General features: G+C 38.4%; 1 protein-coding gene across 1 annotated transcript in view; it reads right to left on the minus strand.

The window, feature by feature from the left end:
• The window catches only part of cfap20dc (CFAP20 domain containing), a 263203-nt gene that overhangs the window by 128801 nt on the left and 120211 nt on the right, over positions 1 to 14191 (minus strand). Inside the window, exon 8 of the mRNA XM_052017624.1 lies at positions 11348 to 11484. Within this exon, the coding sequence (XP_051873584.1) occupies positions 11348 to 11484 (137 nt within the window). The remainder of the gene's footprint in view (positions 1 to 11347; positions 11485 to 14191) is intronic.

Here is a 14191-nt window from a genome sequence, read left to right on the forward strand (position 1 = left end):
GGCCTCCAAATAGTAGCGAGGATGTGAAGTACAAATTACAACAGGAGATAGAAAAGGCATGTAAAAAGGGCAATGTTACTGTGGTCATGGTGGATTTCAATATGCAGGTAGATTGGGAAAATCAAGTTGGTACTGGATTCCAAGAGAAGGAACTTGTGGAATGCCTATGAGATGGCTTTTTAGAGCAGCTTGTGGTCGAGCCCACTAGGGAGAAGGTAATTCTGGATTTGGTGTTGTGCAATGAACCAGATTTGATTGGGGAGCTTAAGGTAAAGGAGCCCTTTGGAGGCAGTGATCATAACATGATAGAATTCACCTGTTAGAATCCATTATTAAGGATGAGGTTTAGGGGTATTTGGAAGCTCATGGTAAAATAGGCCAGTCAGCATGGTTTCCTTACAAATCTGTTGGAATTCTTTGAGGAATGTTACATGCCAGCAACAAAGGAAACACACCGAGTCACGTATGTGTTAGCAACTATTTTATTAATAACTACTTATGATAATAAGAAAGGAAAAAAAGTGTTAGAATGTTAAAACTAAAAATGTTAGATATTAAACATTTAACCCCAAAAACTAAACTCGAAGTATGTGTGTGGCAAATTCCCAAACTCCAAGTCCAGGAATAGTTCTCCAAGTTCAGTCTAGCAAGCAATAAGGTGAAACATGAGCAAAGGCTTTTGCAAAACCACCGTTGACTGAAGAGAAAATGTAGAGAGAGACTAAAGACATTACGAAATTCAAATGTTCCACGATGGAACCCATACAACACCTCAGTCACTGATGACCTCCATTCCTTTGTTCCGAAGTATCTGCCACCCCGAAAGGCATTCGAGACGTGGCCGTCCACACAAATACCTGTTTTCTTCTACAGGTTACGTGGATTATAGTGACAGACACAGTTATTGTTTTTCATCTATCGATACAGACACCAGCAGGCAGTGTCTCTCTCTCCCCCTCTCTCCTTCTGCTGACTCCGACTGAACCAAAACGTCAGCACGTCGTTATCTCCTGTTGTTGTCGTAATAATGCCACACACACACACTACTGTACTATATCTTAAAGGGACATTCACCAAATAGCAACCTAACAGGAAGTAACAGGCAGGATAGACAAAGGAGAGTCAGTGGATGTTGTTTACTTAGATTTTCAGAAGGCCTTTGACAAGATGCTGCACATGAGGCTGCTAAACAAGATAGGAGCCCATGGTATTACAGGAAAGGTACCAGCATGGATAGAAGATTGACTGACTAGCAGAAGGCAAAGAGTGGGAATATAGGGGGCCTTTTCTAGTTGGCTGCCGGTGACTAGTGGTGTTCCACAGGGGTCAATGTTGGGTCCGCTACTTTTCACGTTATATGTTAATGATCTGGATGACGGAATTGATGGCTTTGTGGCCAAGTTTGCGATGATACAAAGATAGGTGGAGGGGCAGGTAGTGCTGAGGAATCAGGGAGTCTGCAGAAGGACTTGGACAGGTTGGGAGAATGGGCAAGAAGTGGCAGATGGAATACAACGTAGGGAAGTGTACAGTCATGCATTTTGGTAGGAGTAATAGAGGCATTGACTATTTTTAAATGGGGAGCAAATTCAGAAATCGGAGGTGCAAAGGGACTTGGGAGTCCAAGTGCAGGATTCCCTACAGGTTAACTTACAGGTTGAGTTGGTACTAAGGAAGGCAAATGCAATGTTAGCATTCATTTCGAGAAGACTAGAATATAAAAGCAAGGATGTAATGCTGAGGCTTTATAAGGTGTTGGTCAGACCACATTTGGAGTATTGTCCATACTTAGAGTCAGAGTACAGGAAGGAGATAGCCTAGTGGCATGGTGTCATGACAACAACCTTTCCCTCAATGTCAGCAAAACAAAAGATCTGGTCATTGACTTCCAGAAAGGGGTGGGGGGGTGGTGGTGGGCGGTGGTGCACTCGCTCCGGTTTACATCAACGGTTCTAAGGTTGAGAGGGTTGAGATCTTCAAGTTCCTAGGAGTGAACATCACCAATAATCTGTCCTTGTCCAATCACATAGATGCCATGGTCAAGAAAGTGCATCAGCGCCTCTACTTCCTCAAGAGGCTAAAGAAATTTGGCATATCCCCTTTGACCCCTACCAATTTTTCTAAATGCATCATAGAAAGCATCCTAGCTGAATGCATCACAGCTTGGAATGGCAAACATTCTGGTGACCGCAAGAAACTGTAGAGAATTGTAGACACAGCTCAGCATGTCACGGAAACTAGTCTCCCCCTCCATGGACTCTGTCTACACTTCTTGCTGCCTCGGTAAAGCAGCCAACATAATCAAAGGCCCCTCCCACCCCAGCCATTCTTTCTTCTCACTCCTCCCATCGGGCAGAAGATACGAAAGCTTGAAAGCACGTACCACCGGACTCAGGACTATTGAATGATCCCCTGGTACGATAAGACGGACTATTGACCTCACAATCTACCTCATTATGGCCTTGCACCCTATTGTCTGCCTGCACTGCACTTTCTCTGTAACCATAACACTTTATTCTGCATTCTGTTATTGCTTTCCTTTGTACTACTTCAGTGCACTGATGTGATGAAATAATCTGTATGGATGGCACACATAACAAAGATTTTCACTGGACCTCAGTACATGTGACAATAATAAACCAATGTACCAATTATAGGTGTGTCTTCCATGATTGATAAAAAGTCTCAATCTATTTTTCTGAACTATCAACTATTTTGTGTATTCTTTTATTTGTACTAGGATATGCAGAACAATCAAAAGGTAGCATTCCCAACCCATGCAACGTTCACTCTGCACTGAATTGAAATGAGCTTAGATGTTGGAAATTACTTTTGTTGTCAAATATGTGTGGATCACAGCATCTTAACAACTACAGAGATAGTCCGAGGACACAAAAAAATTAACAAATGCAATATATTGTGGACACAGTCAGAAGAGGAAATGCAAAAATTTGTAAGAATTTGAGAAATCAGAATTGAGGTGGAAGCAGGTTATCCCCCATTCTGAGGGATATAATAAGAAGGTAGAAAGTTCAATGCAATGTTTTAAGGAAATAACAGAGGTGTCCAATGAATATTTTGTTCTCGTTCACATAGTGGAGAAAAGGTACAAATTATCAAAGCCTCAGAGAAGTTGAAATAAATAAAATGAGAGAATTTAGAGGATTTAACATGGTGAAAAATATGGAATTTTTAAAATAGACGCATCTCTAGTGCTTGATGGCTTCTATTGCTGAGTATTAAGGAAAATAAATACAGGAAAAGCAGGTGCATTAGTCCTAAATGTGAAAAGCTAAAAAGATTCAGGCCTAAGTCCTGCTTCTGTCAGCATCCTGGTCTCTTTGGGTGGAATGCGAGGTGTGGCCTGGAAATTAGCAATTCAAGAAACAGTTTCCCCTGCGGGTTGCTGCTGTAAACGTTACCACCATGCTTCCTCGATGCGCCTCAGAGTTCGAGAAATCAAAGACTAAAGAGAATTTCTTTAAAAATAAGTTACAAAACTGAAGTTGTGGACTGAAGTTTTAACAAAGTCAGGAAAACGTTCACTAAAAGTTGATTAAAAGCAGCCTTGCTGAACGGCTCATGATAAGGTAAATGGAACGAGAAATGCCACAAAACTAGAGAACAAAAGCTTTCAAGGGTATTCATTATTCATAAGTAAATTTAAAGAGAATGTCCACTGAACAGTTAAATTTAGATATAGCTCTCAACCCAATGTTCAAAGATATATTATAATGATATGAAACATTACAGCTGGAATTGTTGTTCCTTGAAATGTTAAAGTGGTGTATGTTGGCATTAAAGAGTGACCTAATGGTAATACCCATGAAAAGTCTCCTTTGTAAGAAAAGATACAGTTGCACAGCGAAAATTTCAAATTTTTCTCAAGCATTTCATTGTAACCTTTTTTCTGAGATGCAAGGTAATGTTCTCTCCTATAGAAGCTGGTACCTTGAGTTATGCAACAATAGTCAAAGCCCTTAATTTCTAATCACCAGGCAGTCCCCACAGAGGTTTTTGCAGGCTAGTAAGAAAATACCATCTCATGGAAATACCTGCTCTACTAAAATTACAAAACTAGTTGATATGGAACTGGAAGCATTAACTCTGTTTCTCTCTCCACAACTGCTGCTTAACTCGCTGAGTACTTGTAGCACTTTCTGTTTTTAATTAAGATCCAATAAAAGTTTCAGAAGATGTGAGATCACGTTTGAGTGGGCTAAATTATTTAATGACTTTTTTTCCGCTCAATGGGTGTATTCTGCAGATACAAGAATGTTTGTTGCATTTATATTCTGCTGAACAACTGAGCCATTGGCTGTAAGGGCAATGACACTGTTGGCTTTGCCTAACTTTAGATTTTACTATTGGGCAATTAATATTAGATACTTAATTTTCTGGGCACAAGATTTAGATGTAATTCAATGTCCTCGATGGGTGTATCTTGAGTATGAATCAGTGCAAGGATTTTCATTAGCTTCTATTTTAGGAGCCTCACTCCCTTCTGCACTTACTAAATTGAGTAAACAAATGATTAACCCAATAGTTAAACATACAATACGAATATGGTTTCAATTTCGTAAATTTTTTGGATTGAATAAATTCATTTTATCAAGTCCTATCCAATCTAATTTTTTCTTTCAACCATCTAGAATTGACTTAGCTTTTACTTTATGGAAAATGAAGGGAATAACATGCTTTTGTGATTTATTCATTCATAACTGTTTTATGTCTTTTGAACAGTTGTCTAATAAATACAATTTGCCTAGATCACATTTTTTTCGATATTTACAGATTAGAAACTTTTTAAAAGTTACTTTACCTTCTTTTCCGATACTATATAAAACTGAAATTATGGGAAAAATCTTAGGTTTTAATCATCAGAAGGGCTTGATAGCAATAATTTGTGATCTCATTATGAAAATACGTCTAGAGATACTTGATAAAATTAAGAATGAATGGGAAAGAGAACTCCAGATACTCTTACCTACAGATACATGGAAGGAAATTCTCCAATTAGTTAATACATCTTCAATGTGTGCTAGACACTTCTTGATACAATTTAAGGTGGTTCATAGGACCCATATGTCGAAGGATAAGTTAGCCCCGTTTTTATGACCATATAAATCCTATATGTGACAGATGTAATTCGGAGGTGGCTTCCCTAACACATATGTTTTGATCCTGTCCTCTTTTGGGATAATATCGGAAAGACATTTTTAATATTATTTCAACTGTATTGAATATTGATCTACAACTCCATCCTATTACTGCAATTTTTGGGTTACCAATGATGGATTCTGGCCATTTATCTGCTTCTGCTTGTCGTATGATTGCTTTTGTTACATTAATGGCCAAGAGATCCATTCTATTTAAATGGAAGGACCCTATACCCCCTACTACATTTCAATGGTTTTCTCAAACTATAACATGTTTAAACTTAGAAAAAGTTAGGAGTGGTACTGTTGATCCTTCGCTTAAATTTGAGGAAGTTTGGAGTCTATTCAATATTTCCATATGATATATGCAGACCTTTTTTGAATCCCCTTCAATAACCTTTAAATATAGAGCAGCAGAGCTAACGACATAATTTTTTTAAATCTAAGAAATATCAGTCCAGTTTTTTTTTTCTTTGCAGCTTTTGGTTTGCTTTTGTCTGTTGTTATATATTTTTTTGATTTGGGGGTTTTCTTTTCAAATAATCAAATTTCTTTTCAATTTCTTTTTTTTTGCATTATGTACACTTAGCAAGAGAGCGGGAGGTCTAGATTACATATTTTACTCCTTGTGAGTATAAATATTAACTGTTATTATTGTTATCCCGATCTCTTTGTATAATTATTAATGTTATGTATATTAATTTGAATTAATTTGAAATTCAATAAAAAGAAAGACACTGTTGGGATTATCATTTTACTGTAGAAATTATCAGCTTATTCAGTAAAACAATACTTATTTATATAACATGAAAGTACATGGTTACAAGTTCATGGTTCACTGAAAGTGGAGTCACAGGTAAACAGGGTGATGAAAAAGGCTTTTGGCACACTGGCCTTCATATGTTTGGGCAATTGAGTATAAAAATTGGGAGGTCATGGTGTGATTGTACAGGATGCTGGTGAGGCTGCCCTTGGAGTATTGTGTTCAGTTTTGGTCACCCTGCGAAAGGAAAAATGTTATTAAACTGGAAAGAGTGCAGAAGAGATTTACAAGGATGCTGCCAGGACTTGAGGGACTGAGTTATAGGGAGAGGTTGGACAGGCTAGGACTTTATTCCATAGAGCAGAAGAGACTGAAAGGTGATCTTATAGAGGTGTATTAGATCATGAGGGGCATAGACAGGGTGAATGCACTGGGTCTTTTTCCCCAGAGTTGGGGAATCAAGAACTAGAGGGCATAGGTTTAAGGTGAGAGGGGAGAGACTTAACAGGAACTTGAGGGGCAATTTTTTTTACACTAAGGGTGGTATCCATGCGGAATCAGCTGCTAGAGGAAGTGGTTGAAGCAGGTACAATAACAACTTTTAAAAGACAGTTAGACGAGTATATGGGTTAACTTGGATGGGGTATCTTGGTCTGCATGGACCAGTTGGGCTGAAGGGCCTGTCTCCTTGCTTTATAACTCTATGACTCTAAAAGACTTGCATATTTACATGGGGTTGTACATTTTTATAATTGATGTGTCATTGACCACTAAAGATTGGCTTGCGCTTAGCAGAAGTTCTCCACAATAGCCTGGAGCAAAAAAATTCTAGCTTTAACAGTCATTTAAAATAATGAATCATGCTTTAACTGTTTCAAGAGATGCTCCAAAGTAGTTTCTGAAGCACTCTTCTGTTCTGCTTATTGGATCATTTCTTGCAGTATGTTGGCTCAGGAGCTGAACCCTTTGTGGGATCTGACTATCTTCAAAACGTTGATGGGAACAAAAATGGTGTTCTGACCAGACATGGTTAATGGAATGATAAAAGTTAACCGCATTTTGTACATTCATACTTAACATTGCTAAATAAATAAAACACAGCAAGTACTTAGCACAGAGATTTTTGTTTGGAAATACCATCAGATATTGATTACCTCACAAGCCTGACCTTGATGTTTTCCCTGAAAGTTAACTTTTAGGCGTTTCCAAGGCAACTCCGTTACCATGTCTTATATACTGCCCCTCATCTCTACTTCAGAAAATAATCTAAAAGTGAGACAATTAAACTAGATTGCTCCTGTGTAGGCTGTTGTCATTGCGTGACAATTATATAAAACCTTTTATCTTTATTAGTAAATGGTGGAATCCACAAGCCTCAATAAGTGTTTAAATGCTGTTGTGTGCCCAATCTAAATGCCAGAAATAAACTTGCTGCTATTGTAGGACTAAGAGGTATTGACCCTGAAGATCCTATAATGGGCCTATGCAGAGTAATGTGGTCTAATTTCCAAATCAATGCTCCAATAGGACAACTACACAGAGAAATGACATCATCCATTGTTTTCCTGATGCAGAAATTGTAAAGTGGTTGACTCATGAATGGCCTAAATGTTTCAACCTGGAAATGGTCACAAATACAATTACCGCCTTGTTCGATAATTTTCAATCACGTAGCACTGAATAATCCAGACTTGCAATCTAATTTCTGCACAAACATATTCCTTATAAAATATTGATATATAAAATATAGGTATATAAAATATTGAGAGGAATAGATAGAGTAAACAGTCAGCGCCTCCTTCCCAGGGCACCAATGCTCAAGACGAGAGGTCATGGCTTTAAGGTTATAGGTGGGAGGTTCAGGGGAGATGTCAGAGGGAGGTTTTTCACCCAAACAGTGGTTGGTGCATGGAATGCACTGCCTGGGGTGGTGGTGGAGGCAGATACATTGAACAGGTTCAAGAGCTTGTTGGATAGGCATATGGAGGAACATGAGATAGAGGGATATGCGGGAGGAAGGGGTTAGGTAGTGTGAGGGTGGTCTGATGGACGGCACAACATGGTGGGCCGAAGGGCCTGTTTTGTGCTGTATGGTTCTATGGTTATTTTGTATAACAAAAGAGCACCTGTGCTGTTTTAATTAAGTGAATCTTAAAACAACTACTATTCTCAATTGTTCACCCAAAGGATAGGAAAGAACATACACGATTACTGTTTTGGTTGCAGACCCTTTATCAAAAGGATATTGGTGTTTTAATTCATCATTAATTAGAAATTTTTTTAAAGATTTTTTAAATTTTATTTACAGCATGGTAACAGGCCCTTCCGGCCCAACGAGTCCACGGCGCCCATTTTAAACCCAAATTAACCTACCCGTACGTCTTTGGAATGTGGGAGGAAACCGGAGCACCCGGAGGAAACCCACACGGAGACGGGAGAACGTACAAACTCCCTACAGATAGCGATGAGAATCAAACCCTGATCACTGGTGTTGCACTAACCGCTACGCTACCATGCCGTCCAAAACAAAGCAAAACACAAAACAAAGGCAGACTATACAGCTGGTCTACGCTGGTGTTCATTTTCCATTGAAGTCTCCACCCACCTGACTTCTTTTCATCTTACCAGTATTCCCTCGAATTTCAAAAAATAATAAAATCCAACAGAAGATCAGTAATCTAAAGAATGGATGATGGGTGCAAAGAGCACAGGAGGACCAACCAGCAATGCATTGATAACTAAAACAAACAAGGATGTGATCCAAACTCCCAAAATGCTCACCCTGCCAAGAGCTAAGAACAGAGGTGCACTTATTGAAAAAAAGGAGGCAATCAGCACAGTTGGAAGGAACATTTCAAAAAAACTCTTCAACACTTTTTTAGCTGAATATGTTTTGCATGAATTACTTACTGTGCTCAGCGCATCTTCCCTATCAATATTTTAATAGTCTCTATGAGATCATCTATCAGTCCTTCTACAGAACTCTTGATCTTGTACAAACTGAATTGGACACATAAATGTAAGGAAAGATTTACAGAGCTATACAGGAGAGAGGCTAATTTATTAGCCTTTTTAAATAACAGGCATCAACACACTGAGCTCAATAGTTTCCTATGCTGCAAGATTCTATAATCCTTCCAGTTCTGAGGAATGGTTTTGGGCCTAAAATGTTAACTCTGTTTCTCTTGTCAATCCCAGATTGACAAGATCATTAAGGCAAAGCATATTACAAATTTGGATACTGGCAAACAAAAAGTGATGTCCAGACCGATATCTCAGAGAAAGTAAATGAAACTCCTCCCATGGCAATTTGAATTCAGTACATAAAAATGTCTAGAAATAAAGTGCTGGTCCAAGTGAAAGATACTATGGAATTGGAGCAAAAGCTGTAGATACTAGAAATTTAAAAAACAAAAACACTGGGAGCATTCAGCAGATCTTTCATTGGAAAGCCAAACACAGATTGGGTGACTGCTTTGCAAAGCATCTCCATTCAGTTTGCAAGAGTGACCCTGAGCTGTAACTTCTCCGTCTCACTCCCCCTCTTACCCCTCTATCTTCAGCATCCAAGATGGCTTCAGTAATGCCCAATATAAAATTGAGGAACAGCACCTGATCTTCTACCTAGGCATGTGCCGCCATCAGGACTTAATGTTGAATTTAACAATTTCTGGTAACCGCCTTTATTTCTCTCCAAATTGTGGCAGTGCTTTTCTGTTTTAATTTCTGCCTTTCTTTTCTACTTCTGCCTCTAATTGCCAGTTTTTAAAGCAATTGTTACCTTGACAACTTTGGTCTGCACCCAATCACAACCTTTGTTCTCTTCACCCTTCCCACTCTCTGCAACTGAAAAGATCCAGTTCTCTGACCTGAAACATTGACTTTCCTTCTCTCTCCAATCATGCTGCTTGACCTGCTGACTGTTACAAGCACTGTTTGCTTTTGATACTATTAAATTAATGTATTATTGCAGAAATTGACATCCTTCACGAATGCTGCTTTCAAAGTAAAACACCATTCTTATTCAGTTTCATCTAAATGAGACTTCAGTACCACACCTATGCAGTTGTCTCCTAACTACTGTTTAACAGCTACTCTTTATATGTCTGCACAATTAAACACATACCAGTCTGTGAAGTTGTTGGGAGGGGGATTATGCAAGGGAAAGAGGATGAGGAAATGCATAACTGCTGGCTGGTACTGGTCTTAAGTTATAATAAGAGCACTCCTTCTCCTTCTGGTTCCACATCCAGCAATGTTGAAACATGTTTAATTGCTAGTGGCTGCTACACTTTGTAGCAGCCACTAGCTGTCCTTTGAATGACTGCCAGTTTGGTTGGCACTTGCCCCACAAAACAGGCTGCAGAATGCACAACTGCAAAGGCCTGAAATACATGCAAGTCCAATTGTACACTGGAATAAAATACTGTAGACAGTGGAACGCAAGTCAAATAAGGTGGTCCTTTCATCATAAAAATGGTAAATTAAATAAAGAAAAAAATCTGTGATTCTCTGTAGTAACCTGCCTTTATATTCTTTGGATTTCTCCAAAGATAATTATTTCTGAAGTATGCAATTGGCAAACATGACCATCAAGTTGTGCATAGCACTGCATCACAAACAGAAATTAGATAAATTACCAGATAATTTGTTTTTGTCATGTTGGTTGTCAGAATAAAACGACCAACAGACTAGCAGAACAATCCTTCTCTTTCCCATACAGCGTCCTAAGATTGCTTACACTCACCAAGGCAATGTGCAGTTTAGTATCTCATCTGAAAGCTGGCATATTAGAAAGAGCAATACTTCCTTGGTACAGTATCAAAGTAATAACCTAGACTATGCACTGAAATCCTTGGAACGCTGTTTCAATTCACAATCATCTAACTCAGATGAGAGCACTTTAGCCACTATATCACACACATTAGAATCATAGAGCACTACAGCACAGAAACAGGCCCTTCAGCCCATCTAGTCTAGTTTTCTGCATAGTCCCATCTACCTACACGCGGACCAACGCCCTCCATACCTCTCTCATTCATGTACCTATCCAAACTTCTCTTAAATGTTACAATTGAACTGCATCTACCACTTCTGCTGGCAGCTCATTCCACATGCGCACCACGCTCTGAGTGAAGTAGTTCCCCCTCAGATTCCCCTTCATACAAAAATAGGGTCTTTAATAATATCGACATGTTTTATATGAATATATTCCTAACATCTGAAGTGTAAGTTGCATTTATTTCTATGTAATTTTTTTTATCAGAAGAAAGCCTTTATTCTTTACAATTTACACTCCATATCTATGGCCGTAATGCAAATGTAACTACAACAATAGCAATAATTTAGAATATCACAGAAATATTTGAAGTACTATTTGAAGTATTGGGAATTTCAGGTAAAACATTATTTTAAAGTTACTTACATCTTTAGATGCTGTAGTGCTAACTCTTTTCCCGATAGCTGGAGGTGGTCCAAGTACTTTTGATCCAAATGCAATGTGTGATATATCTTGGTTTCTAACACTACGCGCACTGACTGCCCCACGACTGGACTGCTGGTCTGAATTAAAACAGAAAAATGTTCCATAGGAGTTACGATACTTCTGCATCCTCTTACTAGTTACCATAGAAGTTATGATACGTCTGCATCCTTTTACAAGCTACCATTTAAATGTTCTGCAAATTAATTAAAAATGGAAGACTAAAGCAACAAGACAACTTTAATTTATGCCATTGTTAAAAATGGCAGAATTAAATATAAACAGATGCCCAAAATTAGGAAGAATAGGAGATCACATCAAAGACTGAACAAAGGCAATGTCTGAAAAATTACTTCTGTCAAGTAAACATAAGGGAAGACATGAGCAATATGCCTTCCTGAGAGAGAGATAACTAGAATTAATTATTTTGATATAATTGAAGTGGAAATATTAAGCAGACTAATAAATCTCAAAACAAATGAATCCCAGGGATACGTGATATTTAACCCAAAGAGTCAGAGCTTGTTCAGAAGTTTTGTGAGGCAATCTTTAGATGCTGGGAAATATTTCAGGAGTAATGGTAGTTGAAAGAACCATGAAATAGGATAATGCAACAAGCATTTTAAAAAGATTGATAAGAAAAGACAACTTCAAACCCATAAACCTTACTTCAATACCATGCAAAATAATGGAACTGATTGAAGAGCATGACTGCATCATATTTGGCATGAATAATCCAGTAATCAGTGAAGCTCGGAAATAGTATATCCTACCCTATCAATGCTTTGTAATTTCTTTTGAAAACCATCCCAAATGAACAGTGAAAAATATTTTTAGTACAGCACAAACGCCGTGTGCAGTCATGGAGTGGCAGACTTTAGTGAATAAAGGAAGTTTTAATTTAATTTCCAAAAAATATTTGTTTAACTTATTAACATAAACTATACGTTTAACTTTAAAACTAAAGTTAAGCTCTCTTACCTTTGTGTTTTAAACTGGAATGATATAAATCAACCTTTACTCTCCCAGCTAATTGGATACCAGTTAGAACTAATTAATATAAGTAGGTTACTCAGTACTGCTCCCTTTGAAAATAAATCATGGCCTGGGACAATAAATTTCAGGAGTGTAGAGTCTATGCAGACTGGGTTTTGGTAGGTAAAAATATTTTGAGACTGGTGTGATATGTTGCAGTAGTATGTGGGAACTGAAATGATGACCACATCTGCACTACATTATCTATATCTTGAGGAACTTCAGCTCAGAGTCTGCAGTCTGATATTCAGACATGGATGCATTAAAGTGGGGGTATAGTTACCAAGGTGATGTGTTTTATGAGGTAGTCACACCTATTAGATTAAGTCTTATAGAACTGGTCAATCAAGAGGGAAAAGGTCTGCAAGTTAGGCCGGTATGGGGATCCAGAAGGTAATGTGGTAGGAGCCTTGGGCCTTGTACTTTTCCAACAGGTATGAGGTTCTTGTTGCCTATGTGGACGAAAGCAGAGACTGCAGGCAGTATGAGGAACTGACCATAGCACCATGGTAAGGCAGCCATTCAAATTGGGAATGAAAAGGGATAGTGCAGTAATTAGGGAGAGAAGAGTTGGGGATTCTTAGCCCTCTGTTGTTCATTATTAATATTAATGATCTGGAAGAGGAAACGAAATTTAACATTTCCATGTTTGCCAATGATAACAAAATATGTAGAAGGGCATGTTGTGATGAGGACATTGTGATTCTGTCAGATTGAATGATTGGGTGAAAACATGGCAAATGGACTTATATGTGAAATGTGTAGTCATGTACTGTGGTATGAGGTATCAAAAGGGAGATTATTATCTAAATGGAGAGAGACTGCAAATGAGTGAAGTTTAGGGGGATCTCACTGTTCTAATGCATAAATCACAGGAAGTTAGTGGCAATGAATAGTCAAGAGGGCAAACTGCATTCTGGCCTTTATTGCAAAAGTGTTTCAATTTAAGAATAGGAAGGTTTTGTTGCAGTTGTACAGGGTGTTGGTGAGCCACACCTGCACTACTGCGTACAGTTTTGGTCCCTTTACCTAAAAAAAAGGATATTGTAGCATTGGAGACAGTCCAAAAGGAGACTGACCAGGCTAATTCCTGGGAAAACAGGGTTGTCCTATCAAAAGAGGCTATACAGTTTGGGCCTGTATTCCTTGGAGTTTAGAAGAATGACGGGTGGCCTGATTCAAACGTACAAGGTCTGAAGGGGGCTTGACAGGGTAGGTGTTGAGATGTTTTCACTGGTGGGAGAGTCACAAACAAGGGGACATAGTTACAAAATAAAGAGTTGGTCATTGAAAACTGAGGTGCGGAGAAACTTCCTCTTTTAGAGCGTTGTGAATCTCTGGAATTCTCTGTCCCTGTGAGAGGTGGAGACCAAATCATTAGATATATTTAAGGTGGAGATACATCAATATTTGAAAGATTGAGGAATTGAGGGAACTGGAATAAAAAAAGGATCTGAGGTCATCATAGATCAGCCATGATGACAATAAATGGTGGGGAAGGCTTTAGGGGCATGATGGCCTACTCCTATTTCTATTTTCTTGTGTGACAAGAGAAAAGCAGTGACTATCATTTAAAAAATTAACAGCTTATAAGTACTCTTTTAGGACACTATAACCCTGAGGAAAAGTAATCAAGTCATGGCTATCGAGAAAAATTAAAGCTGGTATCAGGTGATGCTGCCAAAAAGAGCAGTTAGCCTGGGGAATAGGAATAATTCTGAATTTAGAAAGGAGGATCAGATATAATAAGGA

The sequence above is a fragment of the Pristis pectinata genome, chromosome 6 (assembly GCF_009764475.1).
Source record: "Pristis pectinata isolate sPriPec2 chromosome 6, sPriPec2.1.pri, whole genome shotgun sequence".
In the NCBI taxonomy this organism is placed as follows: Eukaryota; Metazoa; Chordata; class Chondrichthyes; order Rhinopristiformes; family Pristidae; genus Pristis; species Pristis pectinata.